This window comes from Parasteatoda tepidariorum, chromosome 5 (genome assembly GCF_043381705.1).
Source record: "Parasteatoda tepidariorum isolate YZ-2023 chromosome 5, CAS_Ptep_4.0, whole genome shotgun sequence".
Lineage (NCBI taxonomy): Eukaryota > Metazoa > Arthropoda > Arachnida > Araneae > Theridiidae > Parasteatoda > Parasteatoda tepidariorum.
Window position 1 is genome coordinate 69205331 of NC_092208.1, and position 21256 is coordinate 69226586.

The window sequence follows — 21256 nt, forward strand, 5'->3', positions numbered from 1 at the left end:
TGACATTTCAAAATGATTTATGTCATAGCCGTAGCCTGCTGCTTTGCATGGATCCTTATCAACTAGTGAAGTGCTGTTCTTACATTTTTAAGGCATGCTTGTTCTAAAGTTTATAGATCCTCTCCCCCTCCCAACCAGCGAAACAACTCCTTTTGCCCCTTTGTTTATTTTTTAATATATTCTGACAATAAATTTGTTTACATAGCATTTTAAAAAGCTGTTTTAGAAATTGTATAGTTGTCAGTAAGAGTTATGGACTCAAAATCTTTGAAATTATGAACGTAATCTAATGAATGTCGAGCTGTGACAGTTTAGATAGGATTCAAGTACCGAATTATTAATCAAATACAGATAAAAATTTGTCACCCTTCAAAATAATTATTTTATTTCATTCTTGTTTTTCTTGGTGATATCATATTTAGTTTTCGTATTTTTATATTTTCTGCTAACAACGATTAGAATTTGTCATAATAATTTATTTCAATAATATTTTATTCAAAGTTATTCAGAATCGTTTATTTCAGAGATAATTCACTTTTCCTTTTCAAATCTTTTCGCAACTTAGTAACTTCAATTTAGAAGTCGCCGAAGCAAACAATAATCATCTACATACTTTTAAAATCAAATCCCATACGAATTAAACCAAAAATATTTGGGAAAGTAACTCTTCTCCGGATCATAGTGCTACAAAAGTTACTTCAACTTTCAGGAATTTGAATTTTAAATTCGAATAGTCGTGAGAAACGAAAATCCACTGCCAATCTTTTAAAACTCTAAAGGATTATTCTACCTTAAAAGTATTTATTCGTCGCTAAAACTTCTTGGACAAAGCGAGATCTAAGCTTCCTTTAAATCAGATCCACGCCAAGATATCTTCGGTTTGGGGAAGGTGGAATCCCGGCAGAGATTAGAACACTAATGAGTTCGATAAGCCCTTCCATTGGGGATGGTCAAATGCTTAAACATAAGGATACGTTCATCAAGATGAACAGACTGACGCCAGAGCCGTAGATGTTCATAATTCCCGAAGTATCGATGTCTGTTAGTACCCCATTGTCGCTGAGGGAATCTTGGTCATTTGTACTAGCTAGGGGAATTGAATTTGAATCAACGGTTGCCGTTAAACTTGGCAGTGTAATTACTAATCTCTACTGACCAGCAATTTCAGTTCATTATAATGTATCGAGGCGTGTCTCAATGATACTTGGGTGATGAAATATAGCTCATTTGTGAAATGGTGGGCAATATTGTATGATATCGTTATTTGGTTCAAAATTAGTCGAAAGTCATTTAATACTTAATAAGCTTTGTGGCTAATTTGCTACTGCATTTTCACCTTAAGGGCATATTGTTTTGGACGATCTTTTATTTAATTATAAATGTCGTAAGCAAATTAAATAATCCGACTCTTTGCAAACAGCCGCCATCATTTTGCACTGCACTAGGCTAATTGGAAGATTCTCTACTATTATTGTTTTCAGCGCTCTTTCATTTCAATTGGAAGCTAAATAAATAATCTGAGTCTTTGATCTCCTTAGACTTATTGAAGCCATATATCTTTAGGCTGATTGGAAAATATATCATTTATTGCTCAATTAAAAAACTGAATGTATATCAGGTAGTTAGCAATAAGCCCAGAGTAGTGAAAGCTTATTGTATGCATTGCCTTAAAGGTTTAAGCAAATCTCACATTTTCATTAGCCTTAGGAATGTAAGGATCATTGTAAATAAGCTATCTGATAGATTAAACTGAAGACTTTTCCAATTCGCCAGACACTTTGCAACTTTTAACCTTAGCAAAGTCCGGATTTTTCAATATGCCTAACTACTTTAAAAAATGTGATTTCTTTATTTTCATTACAAGCCCAGTTAAAATTTATCCTGGTGTCAAAAAATGCTGATCGTTACTGAAGCTTGTGTGAAACATTATTTCTAGAAACACTTCTTTTTTGCAGCAGCAAAAAATTTTTTCCTTTCGATAAAACCGAAGACTGAAACATCTTCCATAATCAGTACATAAATCGCGAAACGGCTTATCATTAGAGACATAAGCCAGCTCTGTATTCTTTCTATCGCAATTTGAACTTCATCCCTTACCATATTGCACGCTTCAGTACTCAATATATCGGTTAGTTTTGGCGTGGGGGGATCGTTACCTGATGGGGGTGGCGCGGATGAGTGACCCCAGTGGAATTAATGACGCCCTGGGATTTATGGAGCGGAAGGCTAGATACCTGGCTAGTGTTCTTCTGTCTCTCCCCCCCCCCTTTTTTTTTGTTCCGTCTTTTCCAACCACCCTCAGTTTTCGCAGATGATAGTTCTATCGGCCCACGGGGTCCATATCCGGTGTATGTAATTTGTATGGATTATATCGACTTCATCGGCATCGAGTGGATATTTCACGGTCGATAGTAATAGAACGTTGAAATAGAAAAACGCTGCTGCATCACAATTAGCTAGCAGTAGCCTGATTGGCAGATACAGATTAAACTATATCTATTTTTCAATAGATATTCAATATTTAGGAGATCCGAGGAATTTTTCTAATTTTTATCAATGCTAAAATCTTACACTGGGGAAGAGTTAATGGGCTTTTACATTTCCCCCCATGTATTATTTTATTAAATAAATAATTAAAATTGTTAAAATTATTATTGTTGATTTTTAAAATTATTAATAATTTTCCTTAAAGCGGCTCTGTATTTAAAATATGAATTCTCTACTTCTTTATCTGTCTTTTTATAATCGCATCATTCGTAATTATTCTACCTGTTGATATTCATAACTTGGAATTTCTAAACAAGATGAATAATATTACTATCGATCGAAGCTTGGACTGATAAAATACCTGCATCAAGGAAAAGCGACGATGTAATTTAAGAAGAATATTTAATTTTCTCTAGTGATTTTTTGTCTGCTTCGATTTCTTAAGTATCGTGTAAAAACGATGTTTTATATATGACAGCGCAAGTTTTTATCCATAGCGATGATTTCATCAATGGAATTTCGTATTTTCGATACTGTACCTAAACCACATAACGCCCGAAAGTGCTGATTGCATACAAACCACCCTTAAAAATTTGCTTACTGGGAGAAAAAAAGAAAAAAAAAACCTACCCAAATTGGTGTTTGAGTCATTAGCGAACATGTATCCAGACAAACTTTTACTTTCATATACATATATATATAGAGAGAGAAGATTAAGTTAGGTTATAATTTTGTTTACATAAATCTGCCGCAGTTGTAACTCATTTTTTCACTTTCCCTTTATCAATTTTGGCATTGGCATAGGCTTGTCATTTTGTGAAAACGGTATTTTCATACGTTCAATATGATGATTAATTGCATTGTTTAATAACATGGTATTTAATTGTTTACTGTTTAGGTTGCTATATATTCGATATTTTTATTTATACCATTTTATGATTAAAGTTCTCTAAATGTTTTTTTCATAAACTTTAATGACGTAGCTCTAAGAATGACGGTTATTTTACGTAAAAGGCAATTATTTAAACCCTGGTGGTGCAGAGATAACGGTAATTACTTAATTTCGAAAGCAATTATCAAATTCTAATGATAGTTATTTAAATTCTAATGGCATAGTTTCCCACTTAAAAAAGAATCTAAAATCGTATCCCAAAAAGAATTGGCATTCTTAAGAATTCCAACGTGGAATTTGGGACGCTTCCTTTTGAAAATGAAATGCTATTTTATTGTCCATTTTATTTTTCATTGCAACTTTGTTTAAAGCATGGAAAATTATACATTTTTAAAGGCTATCTCTAACGTTATCAAATCTTCTCTAATGGCGTTTTCAAGTAATGATTCATAAGGATTGCAAAATTACAATTCCGCGCTAACGCCTTGGGCCATAGTGGGTGTTGAATTTTCATTATGGAAAGTTGGCATCTTTTATGCTATGGAATAAAGAAAGTACATTTCCTTTTCGCGTTTTTTTTGTAGGTCACAGTTAACTTTCAATTGAACTTACTTTCATATTCTGAAGAAATACGTGTCTTGGAAGAGTTCTTATTTTTGTTTATTTCTTTGCTTTCTTACTTGGATTAACTGGGCAAAAATGTATTCGTAGAATGGGGTTCATAGGTCAATTCAAACCAATTCAGTTATGCTGGTTTTATTAGGTTTCAATTGAGAGGATCTGTGTAAAAAGGGGTCATATCAGTTTTTGTTCAATATAATTTTTCTTTCAAATCATGGGATTTTATTTAAACACCATTCTTTCCTGCGCTCCTGTCATTTATAAGCGAGAGGCAAAAAAGGTCATGTCAAAGGTGGAAAAGTTTTTTATATCTACAAGATAGAATGGGAAAAAAAGCATGTGGTAGTTATTGATTCATCATATAGTTAGTGATCTCTTTCTGATATATGTGACTAATTAAAATTACGTGTATTTATGACAGTTATCTGTCGCTACATTCAAGTTTCTATGGACTATAATTAAATGTTTTCTTATAATTTATCCATGACTTTTGATAATCATTATTACATTTTACGGATTTATAAAAATTTTATTGGATCCCCTCATACAACTTTCCATTAACTGTTAATGATCATTACTCCATTAAATCTGTTAATTATTGGATGTTTTCATACAACTTATCAAAAACTGTTTATAATCATAATTCTATTCAATAACTTGATGTAAATTTTAATGCACTGTTTTGGATGTCTTCCTTCCTACAACTTATTGAAATCTTCCATTAAATCGCAAAAATTAAAGCGTCACAATTTGATTTTGTGTAAACTTGTCTTTGGAAAGATACATCTCATCATTAAGTTATTCTGTCGGATGTATTGAATTTCTCAATTAAGAATTGCAATATAATTTAAGGCCTGAACTAAGGATTTCAAATTATTAGCAAGTAAATTCGCCGAACATCAAAATCTTCGCCAATTTTCTAAAGTCTTCGCCAAATGCAAATCTTAACAATTTTTTATTATTAATATTTTTGTCATAGAAAACTATTTTACGGTAGTTTGTTTGAGGCTTATATTATTTGGACCCGATTCTAATTGGTCAGGCGGTGTATCTACCGAAAATCACTGTAATTGAATAAAAAAAAAAATACAGATTTTTTTAAAAAAATTCATTTTGACATAATTTTGAGGATCAAGTAAAATATATATTTTTCTTTCCAGTAGAAAAAATCATTCGCTAATACTTCCGCTAGAACACAATTTTATTCGCCAAATGTATGATTTTATCACATTTGGCGAATGTGCGCGATGTGATATTCTTGAATAGCATAATTATTGCCATAAAAAATTTAATACGATCAATACATTCAGTTTTTCATTTAGAAATTCAATATAGTCAAAAATTTAAATTCTGTGAACGATTATTCCTCGAATCCTCAATATAATGATTAGATAGTATATTTTTAAAAAGTATATTTATTGTTATAAAAATGAAGTACGATGTTTTGAGTTTTTCCACTTAGAATTTCACTGTAGTCTAACATGCAAATTCTATTATCGATGAATCTTTTAAAAATCTCCAATTCAATAATCTTCTTCGCGAACAGCATTTTAAGAATCTACGATCTTTAACTCAAAAATTTCCTTCTGATTCTAAATAGCTTTAGAATGCATGTTAATTGAGGCGGAACAAGTCAGAAACAGCAATTTATTTTTCATTCTTCCTTCCTTTTTTTTTCTTCCACGAAATTGTTATAAAAGAGAAAAGAGTGATTTATATATTATATTTTTTTCCCTCCTCTTTGAAATATGGTTGCTGGCCTGCCTGATTAACGCACTTGGCGATGTGGAAGGTAGCATATGGGAACATTATTCAAAGCCACGCAGAGATGTATGGTGTGATGGATTGTTCGGGGCCAGAGATCGGGCCTTTTTTTTCCGGAATTAACGATTCCAAGAGTTCTATGGATGCGCAATAAACGAGCGTTAATAGGCAACGACTGGTGGAATTCTGTGTGGCAATTGTTGATTCGACCATTTGTGATAGATTACGTCTTCAGCCACAAGAATCTTTAAAACCTAGAATTCGTGTTCTTCAGGCCTCTTCGTAGGGAGTCGGTGTTTTTGATGCGTTCGGATTCTACTTGCAAACGAGTTCTGAATACTAATTAGTCGTTTTCTTCTGACAAGGTTCTGTTTTTCGAAGAAAAGATAACATTTGAGTGAAGGTAAACAGGAATTTTGGAAGAAGAGTTGTTTTTGTTGAATTCTGATTTGATTTTGTTAAAAGCAAGGAAGAACAAGTTGAACTCAACTATACCTGAGGATAATAAGTAGCCCGCATTTTTTCATGGGTAAAAACAATCTAGGCAATAAGAAATGCCTGATGTATTGTTTCAGGCTGTAGATTATTTATTAATAATTAAAATTTGAAAGTAGTAAATTTGATTTTCTTGAGTTTCTTAAAACGTTAAGATGATTTTGAGTTTTTATTTTTTTTTGGTTGTGTTGATTTCCACTGAAAAAAAAAAGCTTTTTTTCTGTTATGTAAATTATGAAAGTAAAAGTTGGTTCAAAATTACAAAAACCGATTTAAATTGCAATTGATTATAAAAAATGATAACTTAGTACTCAATTATTTGGAAATGTAAGTGACTTATAATCTTAATTTTAAGTAATTAATTATTTGATCATAAATTAGGACTATATTTACATAAATTAATTGTCATTGCGATTTAAAATATTATTGTATGGTTACTAGTAAACACGACTACGATAAAAAAAAATTATTGTAGCAATAAAATAAAAATTATTATTGCAAGCAATAAAATGAAAATTATTATTGCTTGCAATGTATGAATTTTTTTTAACAAAGGTTATGAGATATGCTTGCATATTTTTAACTCTACAAAAAAATTTTTCATTACGTGGCATTTTTATTTTGGCTGGGTGCTACTTTAAATTTTAATTATCAAGTATTGTTTTGATGTATGAAATCTGCACACTAAATATATTGGCATTAAATTTTATGTTTTAGGCCATGTAACGAACATGGAATATAAATGCTTTTTTTCATTGTCGCAGTTATTAATTTAATTTTCTTTCGAAGTCATTTCAATTCAAAGTCACGACAAACTTTCTACTTTACCAAGCGCACAGTCACATAAATTCGGCTGGAATTTTGTATGTGAATTGAGTTACACGGTTAATGTTTCGTTGAAAAAAAATATATTGAATTAGCCACTTTTTCTCAAAATGGCCTTTTGTTTTTTTGAGAGAGAGAAAAAAACAAACAAAAATTCTTTGAAAAGAACAAAGCCACTGTTTTTGTTCACCTTTTATGAACCATTTGTGAGACAAAGACCACATTTGGAGAACTTTCAACTTTTATCTTACTTTTTGAATGATTGCTCGAGTGATGTATGGCCTTTCTGGAGTATTTTCCAGTTTTTATGTTTAAGATTTCTTTTTTTTTTTGTCTTTCGGCTTTGTTGACAGCTGAAATCGATTGCCATTTACCAGGGCATTCGAAATTGTCCGAAGTTTGGACTTAAAATTGTGTTCTTATTTATTTCTTGGTTTTCCATCAAGAGCTAAAGTCAATTTTTACTTTGTGGCAAATCATTATTTATTTATAACTTTGAACAGTAAGTTCTGAAGTGCTCCTTGGTTAGTGAGGCAGTCAAGTCATTTCAACACTTTGTCATCATTGCATTTCGTTTATGATTATATTAGTTAACATCATTATACTAGTTAGCAGAAATTGCAACGTACGTCGCAGAGCAATCAAACTCCTTGTTGGTCACTATATGTTGGAGCAGAACTTTTTACTGCAGAAGAATAATGAGGAAAATTGTATATGCTATTAATAATCTTCGTTTCATTATTTAAGTGTAATTTGGTTTCTAAAGATACACAGTGTGCTAAAATGTTGCAAAAAAAGTCAAATGACCATAAGATATCGACACAAAAAATAAGCCGTATGTAATATTCCACAACAAATAATACTGTAACTCTAATAATCGTTCAAATTTGGTCCCACCTTAATGTGGTGCTAAGTAAGTTAAACCAAAATAACGTACTTATTAAATTTGATTACACGACATTAAGCTTCAACTTACACTCTACCTTATAAAGTTTGCAACGAATTTACACCGTATTATGATTCTGGGTACTGATATTATGATTTAAAGTTGAACCTAATTTTTTAAGGGTGTACAAGAGTTGGTAAAATAAGCTACACGGATGTCAAATGTACTGTAAACCTATATATCAAATTATGATCGAAAAAAAGTTGAAAAGAAAATAAACCTTTTTTTTTTTTTTAACCAAAATGACTTGTATTGTCTGTGTCAAAATGCTTACTAAAAACATGAAGTGTTATCAATATATTGTGGTGATAGTTGTTATATTTCGAACGCTACATACGTAATATCCATTTGTGATAACTGCTTAAAGAGTAACTAAATACTCGATTTGAGCAATTATTATTAAAATCATTTCTACGATCTGAGTTATTGGCATTTAAGATGGTTAAAATCTATCTCTTTGTGCGAAACAACTGATCACGCTTAAATAAAATTTCACTCGCGCCATTTTTATGATGGACCGAAACTTCACTCGCTTCAATAGCCAAATTTTTTTCTTTTTTTTTTGTTGCTCCATTTTAAAATTCTTATAACCCAGTTATTTTATGCTTCTAGCGCGATGCCAGCCGCAAGAACATTTATAAAATACCACCACTTACTCTTGATTCATGGCAGTAATTGCTAGGCGCTATGTGGGGAAAAAAGTTCTTTAACCGATAAAAATCATTCATATTTGCTTGCTATTTCTGTTTCTTAAGTTGGCAGCAGAGTGCATTTATATCGCACTGAGAGTCGTTTAAAAAGACATTATTTTAACCCCCTTCAAGAATTATGGAGAGATTTCTAGATCCTTAAATTCTACTTGGTATTCTGCGCGAAAATTTCTACCGGTTGTATTTATGGCTGGAATTTTTCTTTTGTGGTCTCATATTAGATTACGGGACCCCCCCCCCTTCTATTTCAACATTCTAAATTTTGTGAGCAAAGCGCCATTTGCCGCATGAATAAAACTATTTTATCGTCATGGAACTAGGAACACATTTGCGTAGGTGATGGCTATTATGGTATTTTATTAGGATGGAATTTTCCGGCCCACCCCCTATGAGGTCAATTTATGACCTTATGACTTGTATTAAAATAATTAATGGTACACCACTTTAATATAATTATGACAAATTTAATTTATTGTATAGGAATGGATATGTTGTAAGAAATTTTTTTTTTCCTGTGATTTTATTGGCTGTATTAACTTCCCGTTTATGGAAGTGGATAAAGTTGTGTTGTATTTAAAGTAAAGCGTCTATGGCAGTTAAAATTACCATTGCTTTTCGAAATGAATTGGACTATGTTTTTAAGATTAGATGATACTTCTCAAGAGTAGGGTACATCACTTTCAAAAGTAGTGGAGGAATTAACGATGGTGATAGAAGTAGATTACGATTCGCATTACGAGTTTCGTTGCACATATGACAAAGTAAAAATACCATCTCCTTTTTAGTCTTCCTTAAAACGCAGTTCTTTTAATTTAATATAACGCTTCTTTTTTGTTTTGGGTCTTTTTCGTTAGTTAGCATCAGAAAAAATGTAGGAACCGGAAATTTCGAATAGCGATACATTTTATTCACATCATTTAGGAAACAGCAGTCCAGTGGCTAGAGAATCGAATTCCGGTCCGATTCGCAGAGTGCATGCGATATACGTGCTCAAGATCTGTGGAATCAAAAGTTACTTGTGGTTGGTCGTTTTGAACTACAGGGAAACCGGTTGAAATTTGATTATTCATAAATTTCTTTTGTCGAAAATATGGTACAAATAATCTTTGTGGCAGTCAGGTATCTTTTATTGCAGTATAATCCAGTACTACAGAGTTCCAGTTAAAATGTATGACTAATTGGACTGATGACTAAATTTTGATTCGCGATAAATTGTAGTCATTTTAAAACGTCGCTTTCAAATACCTGGAGGAGTGACAGACAAAACGTTTAAATACGTGAAGTTTTATTTTTTTATATTGTGAGACATAAGCTTTTTAAATAATGGCAGAAAGGTGATTTTTGCCTAATGTGCAGCTATTTTCGGGAGCAAATATTAGATGCAATTGAATAAAATAAGCTGAATTATAGTAGTCAGGGGTCTGTCCAGACATTTTGTGAAAGGTCCGTTTTTGTAAAATTGAGAAAAAATAATTTGTGAACATAAAATAAACGTTAAATCACATTCTTTCAACCAAGGTCTGCTTTTGTGAATTTGTGCAAATAGGGTCCGTTATTGCAAAAAACTTTTTCAAGGAGTNTTTGAGAATTGTTAATAGCGAAACTTAAATCGTTGTACTTGAATTTGATCTTTTTATTTTGAATTAAAAAGTTCTACGCGAAATACTGCTTCAATTTTTTATAAATTTTGCCAGTTCTTCTTTTTTTCTTTATTTATATTTTACTTAAATAATTTTATAAAAATATCCAAACTATCAAAGAAATTATGGTTTATTGTTTAGATATAAATATAATTACATGTTTCAAAAACTCATTACTGATATAAAAAATTTTGAACTCGGAACCCCTGTGACTTTTCCACCGAAGCTCAGGGTTCTGCGGAACACCACTAGGGAACCTCTGAACTAATCTATTGTGATGCTGCCGTAGTAAAGGAGAAGAAGAGTTATTAATCTTCTTTTTTCTTTTAATAAAGATCTACAATTTTCAAAATAAATTTAAAGTATTTTACCTCGTTTATGTCTGTTGAAAGTGTTATCATTTTCTCATTTTAGTTGATTCGATTAGAGTAAAATTTTATACTTTGTACCACGCCGTACTAGTTTGCAAAGATTTATATTTATTTATTTTATTCCAACACAAAGCTCAGTACGTGGAGCAAAACAGTAGCTTTAAATCGATTTTTCTTATCGATAAATCGATATTGTTTTTAAGTCTGTAAAGAAAATTAGATTGGCTTTATAAATTGAAAACTTAAATTTCAATTTGCTTGGCTTAGCTTTTGTGTTTTTATTTCACTGAAAGAGGCAGTGTATTTAGGAAAATGTTTTAAGATAATATTATTTACTTTTCTATCTGCAACTATAATGGAAATTTTAATATTGTTGATACAAAGTTTGCTTTGGTTGTTTTTCTTTATTAAATATTTGTAAAATCCATGCATGATGTATTTTTTAGATAGAGAATAATTATATATGCATTCCTTGTTATTTTATTGACAAATTGTTTCTGATGATTTTAGTCAAATGTATTGTTTTAACTCAGTATTTCCCAATATAATTGTTTGATTAAACAGATGGTATAAACTAAGTCTGACGCAGAAATTTAGCAAATCAGAGAATAGAACCATCGCTAAAGTTGTGGAATCCTAATGATGAAAGTAAATCCTCAAATGGAATTTGCCAATATGAAACTATTGTTTATTTTATAACCGTCGTTGAACAACTGACCTAATTTTTGGGTTTACGACTACTAATGCTCAACTCCGTAAACTTGTAATTTTGCACCCAGTCCAGAAGACCGGAACTCCTGGATCAAGTATGGGGGGAAATTTGCCTATTTGATAGAACTAACTCACATTTAAGTTACATGGGGAGGAAAACCATGAAAATCTCCTTCAGTTAGCCTGACGGCAAAGGGGCTCTAACCCATGATCCGTCAACTACTGAAGATAATTTAAGTCAGCACTGTGGTCGGTGCGAACCGGGTGCCAAATTCGTATCGCCCAGCCATCGCTGGGATTCGAACCCGGTTCACCTTATTGAAACACGAACGCTCTATCCCCTTATCCCCCACGGCTCATGAAACTATTATTGTGAAAGCTATATGATCCTAACATCTCGAATTCCAGAATGTTTCCATTGTAAGTTTGGCTTTAAATTTAATTTATCGCTTCGCCAACATAAACTTATATGTATGAAACTGTTATAGTGAAAGCTAAATATGAACCTAACATCTCTTGAATTGCTGAATGTTTCCATTGTAAATTTAACGTTGAACTTCTCGCTTTGTCAACATACATTTTTCTGTTTAATCGTGAAATGTTCTTTTTTCGAGGAAGATTTGTTTTTGATCAAGTACTTTCATTTAAAGCAAATTCATTCGCACGCGTCTGTGAATTGAGGACAATTTCAAGTCATTTAAAATTCACGGAAATGATAAATGAATAAATAAATGAATGGTTTTTCTGTGTCCACATTTACAACACTCATCTCTTTCTTACACTTTAATTCTAATAGAAATGAAATGGATTTTACTTGCATTCAAAATCATTGTTGTGACATTGTATTTTAGAAATATATGCTATTTAGTTGACAACTCTGACTGAATTCTTTGCCAGAATTTGACGAATTGTGTCAAAAAGTGCTCGAAAATTACAGAAATCAAAAGTAAACGGTAAAATCTTATGTAAAAATTCACGGAAAGAGTTGAATTATATATAAGCGGATGCTTTTTTACAGTGTCTACACTTAAAACACTGCGACACGTCTTTATCTTACTTCTGTATCTATTAGACATTTAAATAAATTTTATAGAATCGTTATTATATCGTTTTTTTTTTTATAGAAATATGTGTCATTTAGTTAACCAGTATAACTGATTTTTTACTGGAGCGTGTTGAATTGTGTCAACAAGTGGTAAACATTTTTATAAATCAAAATTGTGTTTAAAATTTCGCGAAAGAGAAGGTGAATTAATTGATGATTTTTCCTTGTCCAGGTTTTCAACACTTCAACATATCTCTTTCTGACTGTTTTAATTGTAGTAAAAATTAAATAACGTTAACATCTAACTCTAATCTGAATCGCCATTGTTTATAGAAAAGCGCGTTAACAAGTTGGACACTATGCATTCTTTACCAGAGCTTGCCAAATTGTTTCAACAAGTGGCCAATCTGTGCGCCTGTTGGCATGGATACAATTTTTATGCCATGCGAGTGAAAGTTAGCATATGACATTTATTATTTTTGTCCTAAACACATTTAATTTTTTTTTTTTCAATGGGAGTGGTTTTTTGAAAACAGTCCAGACGATGCTTGGAAATTCTTTTGGATTCAACAAGTGTTCCCAGATTTTTCAGACTGAAATACTTGTTGAATTTCTAAAAGAAACACTTGGAGCTTTTTACAACGGCATTTTTATCTTTTTTAAATGATTTGTAAATTAGAAGTGTACTTATTATAAGTTTTTTTAATAAGACTTATTGTTTATTAATTTTGGTCGACATTTTTAAAATGTGTTTATTTAGGTAAATTATTGAAACTGTTATATTATATCCATGTCTACGAATTTCATCAACAATGGTTTGAAATCTTAAAGTTTCAGATTAATGATTCTGAACCAATGCTTTAGTGAAACATTGGTGTTCCGCTATTTTATAAAAATTTAAAATTGTAGTAAATGAGAGCAGTACAGTACTATAAAACTTTCGGAAGAAATCTATATTATTTTTTAAGTAAAAGTGGATTGGTTGGCAAGTTGAGGAACATATTCAGAATTCAAAATAAAACGCTTTTGAAAATCAAGATAAAACACATTTTTTTACACACAATTGGACAGAACAAGTATTTTTCAAATCTGCCCTAATTGTTATTATTTACTATTTTTCGTTAATAATTGCTATATAAATTTATTTTATTTTGATCACACCTTGTACTCAACAACGTTGTTATTAATTAGATTACTAAAAGCATTTGCCTGATAATAATAAAAAAATAAATTGTATAGATATTAAAGATCAAATAGCGGACTTATCTATAGATTAAATAGTTGACTATTTCTTCCTCTCTTTTGCTCAGAAAGCTTATGATGTTAGTTTCTCTTCGGAAATGTAGATGGAGCTCTATAGGACAAAATTAATGAGTACTTTTTGATTAGCCGGGGTTTGATTAGCAAGCAAATTTAACTATTTTATTTCTATTTTATTTTTAAATTTTATTTAATTTTTTATTTATTTGCTTTTTATGTGTTTAAAAAATTTAATAAAATAAAAGTTGGTTTAGAGGTCTACATCGAATGTCGGACTTCCTAATTTTGCCCCATATGGGGCTCGAACTTTTGAAATTATAATATGTGCTACCACAAATTTTTGAAAGTGCTTTTTTTTAATGAAAGTTTTTTTTTTTGAAATTGCTCTTATTAACTATTGCTTTCAAACAAGTGGAAAATGAGGAGAAAGGTTAAATCTTAATTCAATTTTATCTCTGTTTTGGCAAAATATATAGTTTAAATTATTTTTAATGGAAAATTGAGCTATAATTTTTTTAATTAACCCACTAGAACAATAACAATAAATTCAGGAATTAGCATCGTCTTGCGTGTTAGAAAAATAATAAATGTCAGATTTCTTGCCAGAAAGAAAAATCGCATAATATCTCTGATAAAGAGCAACAATGCAGCACTCAGCTTGCTTTGCATAATTTATTACTTACCGAATTTCTAAGATTTTTTTTCATCACCATATTACTTTAACTCTGAATAGGGGTGGGAAAAACAACGATTCGTGGATCGTGAGGTCTTCGATAATGAAACGAACTTTTAACACGTTCTCTGGAATCTTGAGTATGAAATCAGGAGCTGAAGAAAAGCTCGTCTGCCAAACGATTTTTTTTTTTACTTTACCTCTCTTTATCTGTTCCTTGATGGCGAATCCCTGTTCATGGTAAAAAGCACGTTTTTGCTTTCTTCTTTTAATACTATCCTCCACGTCGTCACGCGCAGGTCCAAAAATGTGGTAAAGCGCTGACCCAACATCTTTTTTCTGGACTTGTACTCAAACATTAGTGACCAAAAGGACGTCACGTCCGCGAGGTATTAATTTTTATGACTTCTACCCGGTGGTTTCGATTTTATATATTTATTCTTTTATTACTTTTGGCAAATTTCCCAATTCGTGGAGGGTTTTTTTTCTTCCTTCATCCCACCCTGAATATAATGACGGTAGGTAATGAAATTATATTTGACTACCAGCCTTTTTTAGGTAACTGAGACCTTTTTTTTTTTGCAACTGAATATTCTACTCGGGAAGGACGTCGTAAATCCGTGGTAAATTTTTATACCTACGGGAAAATTAAACTTAACCCTCAGCTTAAATGCTGGAAATGGTATGAGATAAGAGGTGATTTTTATACTGTTCATACTGTACCTGGATAATCAGCTGTAAACTTAAAAGTTTTACGCTTTTGATGTCTGTATTTACAGGCAAATTATATTAGCTCTTAAAAAAGTTTCTATCGAAACTAGAATATACGATGATAACTTCCACGCGTTTATTAAAATCTTGCCGTATTACAAAGTTTTAATGAATTCAGCCATGAAAGAATACCTATTAATATCGCTTAATATTAAGCTATCAGTTATAACTCTGAATTATTGATACAGAATATACTTTGAACTTATTTAACATATTAGTACTCATTAAAAACTTACATTTTAGTACTTATTGAGAAATATTACAGACATTCTTATTTGAATTGTGATACCATTCCACGAAGACACAAATTCTAAGAAAAATTTGTTCAACGTTAAACCATAATATCGGTAGTTTGAAGTATAATATCGGTACCTTAAACCATAATACGGTGCAGATTTGCTATTACCTTAATAACGTGCTAAATTGAACAGTATTACTGTCAAATTTAACAGTATTATTGTTAAATTTGAGCATTTAAGAGGAGGCTCTATTATACCCGCAAAAGTAGTTTAAAATTTGTAGTATAGAAAGAGTGAGTTCTGACAAACCTAGAGTACGCCATGAAGTTTCAAAATGAAATTTTCAAAATATCAAAATGAAAATAAATTCTGAGGAGATAGTTTATCATTTTTCAATAGNAAAAAAAAAAAAAAAAAAAAAAAAAAAAAAAAAAAAAAAAAAAAAAAAAAAAAAAAAAAAAAAAAAAAAATTCAAGGAGTTTTTAAATTATAAAGACATACAAGATTATGCTCAACATTGTAAAGTTATAATTAAAAAAATCAAATTTTAAAAAATAAACGGCAATTGCAGCTACTAAATTAGCGATGCAACATACAAATATTTGGTATTTAGCCTTATACTGCTGAACGTAGAATATTCATTTCAGACGAATAAAGGAAGAAGCGTCTGCGGAAGACAAAATTTAGTTCGTTTGCATCTGTCTTTCTCCCCACCCCATTCCTGGGAAGGGTTTATTCGATTAATAAAACAATAATGAAAATAAACAAATTTGTGAAAGGTCCGTTTTTAAGTTAAAATATTTTGTGAACGGTCTGTTTTTATGAAAAGATATTTTGTGAAGGGTCCGTTAACGGACCCAAATTTCTTCTAAACAAACCCCTGTAGCCATGAAGTTTCAATGAAATTTTCAAAATGAAAATAAATTTTGAGAAGATGGCTTATCATTTTTCAATAGGGAAGTTCTCTTTAAATAATTTTTTTGCATTTTAATACTTTAAAATTTTTTTTCTTCAGTATTTGGAACTCTATGGCTTACTCTAGGGTTGCTTGAATTCACTTTTTTTATTTTTTAAATTAGTGATGGTGGTGAAATAGAATAATGCTATGAAGGATTTTTCTCTTGGTATGCTGTCCTCTTAAGAAGTGTATTAATATAGCTACAAGTGCTGGCCGGCTTAAGACTGAAATTTACCTCATTGAGCAACAGGCTGCGTTGAAATTTTTAATTATTATGATTAATTAAATTAACAAAAAATTAATGAACAAAAAAATAAATATTAATAAATTAAAACAATTGAAATTGAGTAGAAAAATTAATGAGTTAATAATATTTATAATTTTTTTTAAATATATTTTTGATTTTATGAAATTGTGTTTTAAATTTAAATATTTTTTCTGGAAGAACAATTAACTTATTTTTTGGTTAACATCTATTATTTTTAGTAGTTATTAAACTTTTTTATACACTTCATAATATTTTTCCTACATTTAAAGATAAATGAATACCGCAGAATTATCGCATGTAAATGATGACGGCGATGGTCATACGCTTAGTTTGAAAATGTTTTCAGAGATTAAGATTTTAATTGTTAGATTTAGAAACAAATTTGTCATTTCATACCATCTCATTTAAAATTACAAAAGCCTGTTTATAATCTTAATAAAATGTGTGACATTTTTTTAAATAAAAATTTTTTTTATTAATATATTCCGACTCTTTTTAGTAAAAGCTTGTACGGAATTAAACCTGACAAGAACTTATTATCATTTTTATTTACCATTATTTTTATTTTGTGTTGTTTTATGAATTATATTAAAAGAATTTAAACCCTAGTCGCTAATTGAAATGTAACTATCTAAATTTTATTAATATTTTATTTAAAAATTAATTCTGTTCTCTCAAATTTTTATTCCTTTTGCCGGAAAAACAACAAAAATAAGTTATGCATTATAATTCTTATTTAATTAAATCCATGTCTTGGCGTAGATATTTTCCCCTTGGAGCTTCAAATGTCCAGTCTTTTTGCAGAAATTTGCAAATGACGCGCCAACAGAAAAAAGCAGTAAATGCAAAACAACTATAGGGAACGAAGGCTAAACAAAATTCTTTATTTTTGAAGTAAATAAAGCAGTATTTTCTGTTCGGCTAATTCTTTAATCCCTTAGTTAAGTTTTTGGGCTCGAGGCTATAAATCCAACTTGACTTAATTCTTTCGCATTTATAACAAGTCTAGGTTAGGCTTGTTCGTATAATTTCCTGTTTTAAGTTCTATCCGCTTGGCTGAAAATTTTTAATCGGGATTTTCATTTTCTGCTTGAACTATTTTACCCTGTTTAAATTAAAAGCCATTTCATTTCATTCCTAGGAAGAGCTTTGTTAGTTTTGCTAATAAGTTTTGGGGCTTGGCGAAGATTTTTGATTTATTTATTCACCGTGGCTCACTTGCCTTATTTAAAGAGATTGTGGTTAATGAATTTTAACTTTTTTTTTTAAAGAAAGTAACTACATTAATCTACTAATGTTTTTCTAAAAGATTTTAAAGATAAATTGTTAAAATAGTGTATCGTGTGTTAATTTTTTTTTACTAATTTTAGGTGAGTAGGTGTTTCGTTTGTCATTAAAAGGTGTCGACCAAATTAAAATATTTTGTTCGCAAAAAAAGTTCTTAAAAATGACAGCTATAAAATCTGTCCTGATCATAAGCGATGTATTTGAAGTTGCCGCTGGTGATATCATCAGCTTATTTAAATCTAAATTTATTTACTTAGTATTTTGTGGAGGTAGATTTCTTTGCTAAGATTTTTATATTTCACATATAAAAGTAGTTCGGATTTTTGATTTCAATTTAAAACTGAAAAACATTATTTTGGAAGGGGATAATCAGTAAATGACTTCTTAAGGGCATTTTTATTCTATTTATAAAATAGGAATTTTCCCTGGATTTATATTAAATATATCTTCGAGAAAATTATATAGAACCATATTTCTACGGAATTTTTTATTTCTTAATTTTATTTAAACATACATCTTTCAAGGTTTTTTTTTAGAAAATAATATTGATTATGATTTATAGAATTTAAAAAAAAGACGCATAAAAATTAGAAAATCTAAACATATTTTCTAAATTCTGAAACTATAAAATTAAAGTTTTCATGTTTTGTTTAAAACGCGCTGTTTTTGGAAAGTAATATAAAATCAAATAAATTATGAGTTTGTAAAACTAAAGGTGGGAAATATCAAACTTTTAAATCATAAGAAAGAAAACATACGCCCAAAAGAAAATGTTATGAATTCAACTGATAAGTTTCAATTTGTGACTATAGAGCTCCTATATAAGAACAATTACAATCCTGATACCCTGATATTTTAGTACCCTGATCCTGTTACCCCTGCTTTTAGATCTGTATAAAATGTCCGTTAAAAGCAATAATATATTGTAACATAGTATAGAAAATATGAGACAAAAGAAAAAGGTTTCGAAATCTACTGATAAGTTATCCGGGTTGGCAGCACTTTTACGCATTTCAATAAAAACCTTGATATTTTTAATTTTCCTCATTTATATTCTTCCGGATTTAATAGCATATAGAAACAAGAACATTGGAATTCACGGAAAATGTGGGATAAAATAAAAACGATTAAAATTCTACTATTATATAAAAAAGCCTATAACAGGGATGATAGTACTTAATGACCAGCGAATTCCACTGATAAGTGCGAATCCGTGTTGACATTCTTATTCATTTCTATTGGAACATTAGCAGCCCCGATATTTTCTTATTTTTTTTAGATCCTTATTGAATTGATAACATTAAAAATTAAGAGTATTGGATTGTTTGGAAGATCTGAAGCGAAATAAAAACGCTTTAAATTCTATTTTTATACCGAAATACCTTTTTCAGGGATGATATTATATTGAAACAAGAATCTTAGAAACGATAATTAATTAATGTCGAGAGATAAATGCGAATCCGTGTTGACACATTTCTATAGAAACCTTAACAGCCCTAATATTTTCTCATTTATATCCTTATATATCCTTTTGGAATTGATAACATTTAAAAACAAGGATTTTGAAGTATAAAATCGAAAATGTAAGACAAAATAAAAGCGTTTTTGAATACTACTGATAAGTGTGAATCTGTGTCAGAAAGAACTCCCACGCATTCCTGTAGGTAGGCAGGAACCGTTTAAAACCCAGTCATTGATAAGCGATATTACTAGCCCTGATATTTTGAACCTTCCTATTTCAGATTCTTTATGCTGATGATAGCATTTAGAAACTAGAATATTTAGAAATGGTAACAACTTAATGATTTGGCCCAATAAACTTTTCAGACGAGAACAATAGCCGCCGTTACTGCAGAGGTTAGAATCAGTGCACAATTTCGAATTCCACTTCTATTTTTATCGAAATTATCTCCTCTTTTTCTGAAGTATTGAAAACAAAAATACCGGATGATTTGGTTGTTCTCATCCCACAAATTTCCGGTTTCGACAGTTGGTTCCCCTAGCTCCTGGAGCAAGTGGACACGCAAGAGAGGATATTCCAATCTTTCTTTTCCATCCTTCCTCTCCACCCCCATAGAACGTCTTCAAGAAGACAGGATACACGGTCAATTGCTAGAACGAAAACTTTACCTGCTTTCTCACGGAAAAGTTATATTTTATTATTCACCATTTAGAGGGTTGAGAATAAGTTTCTTGTGTGGAGTAGATGACCAATCGAACTGCAGGCCGGTGCTGTCTTCTGAGTTCTGTTTTATTCTTGGATTTATTCCTTCGAATATTGTTTTTGTTTGTGGATGGATGTCGTTTCTTGGATTGGTGTTCTGAAGTTAGTGTTTATTTGCAAGTGCGCGTTCTGTTAGGAATATTTAAAAACATGTTGGTGGACCTGTGTACTATGGATATAATGATCGCGCGGTTGTGCAATATTGTGAGGATTCTAGATATTACCACAGGTTTGGATTATTTTGTTCAAAAGTAGAATAAATTGCTTTTTTATTTATTAAAATGTTGCGAAATGCTCGTGATATTACCGCAGGTTTGGATTATTTTGTTTAAAAGTAGAATAAATTGGTTTTTTATTTATTAAAATGTGGCGAAATGCTTGTGATATTACCGCAGGTTTGGATTATTTTGTTTAAAAATAGAATAAATTACTTTTTTATTTATTAAAATGTTGCGAAATGCTTGTGATATTACCGCAGGTTTGGATTGTTTTGTTTAAAAATAGAATAAATTGCTTTTTTATTTATTAAAATGTTGCGAAATGCTTGTGATATTACCACAGGTTTGGATTATTTTGTTTAAAAATAGAATAAATTGCTTTTTTGTTTATTAAAATGTTGCGAAATGCTTCAATTTCATATAAAACAATGATTCGTTTATGATATTTTTACGCGCCTGTTAATTTACATGTGTACGAATTTTTTTCATTAAATAATATTTGTTTGCTTTAGTTATTAAGACATAATTATTTATTATTAAGGTATAATAACTTTTGTATTGAGGTATAAATTATCTTTTCGTTTTAAACAATATTTGCTTGTCCCTAATATTGAATAAAAGTGAGTTTAAATTGGATTTACGTTAACATAATTAACAAAAAAAAAATAAATAATAATAATAATAAATAAATAAAATAAATAAATGTAAAAATATTTTTGGTTTAGCTTCATTTAATCGATAGGAAATATATTTAAAAGGGAAAGAAGAGAAAAATTACAAGCTTTAAAAAAAGCCTTCTTTGGATAGAATTTTTTTTAATCAAAATTTTGTTTTTGTGTAAATTATGATGA

The 21256-nt window shown here is 30.3% G+C and overlaps 1 protein-coding gene across 3 annotated transcripts in view; it reads left to right on the plus strand.

Annotated features, from left to right (window-relative positions):
• The window catches only part of LOC107451685 (neural cell adhesion molecule 1), a 132262-nt gene that overhangs the window by 12595 nt on the left and 98411 nt on the right, over window positions 1-21256 (plus strand). The window contains exon 1 of one of the 3 annotated variants that reach the window (XM_071180573.1): window positions 19699-20416. The exons of 1 other annotated variant lie outside the window; for it this stretch is intronic. In XM_071180573.1, coding sequence (XP_071036674.1) covers window positions 20170-20416 — 247 coding nt within the window. In that variant the 5' untranslated portion in view covers window positions 19699-20169. Of the gene's footprint in view, window positions 1-19698; window positions 20417-21256 lie in introns of those variants that run through there. One more of the 3 variants, XM_043043174.2, reaches the window with a different exon arrangement.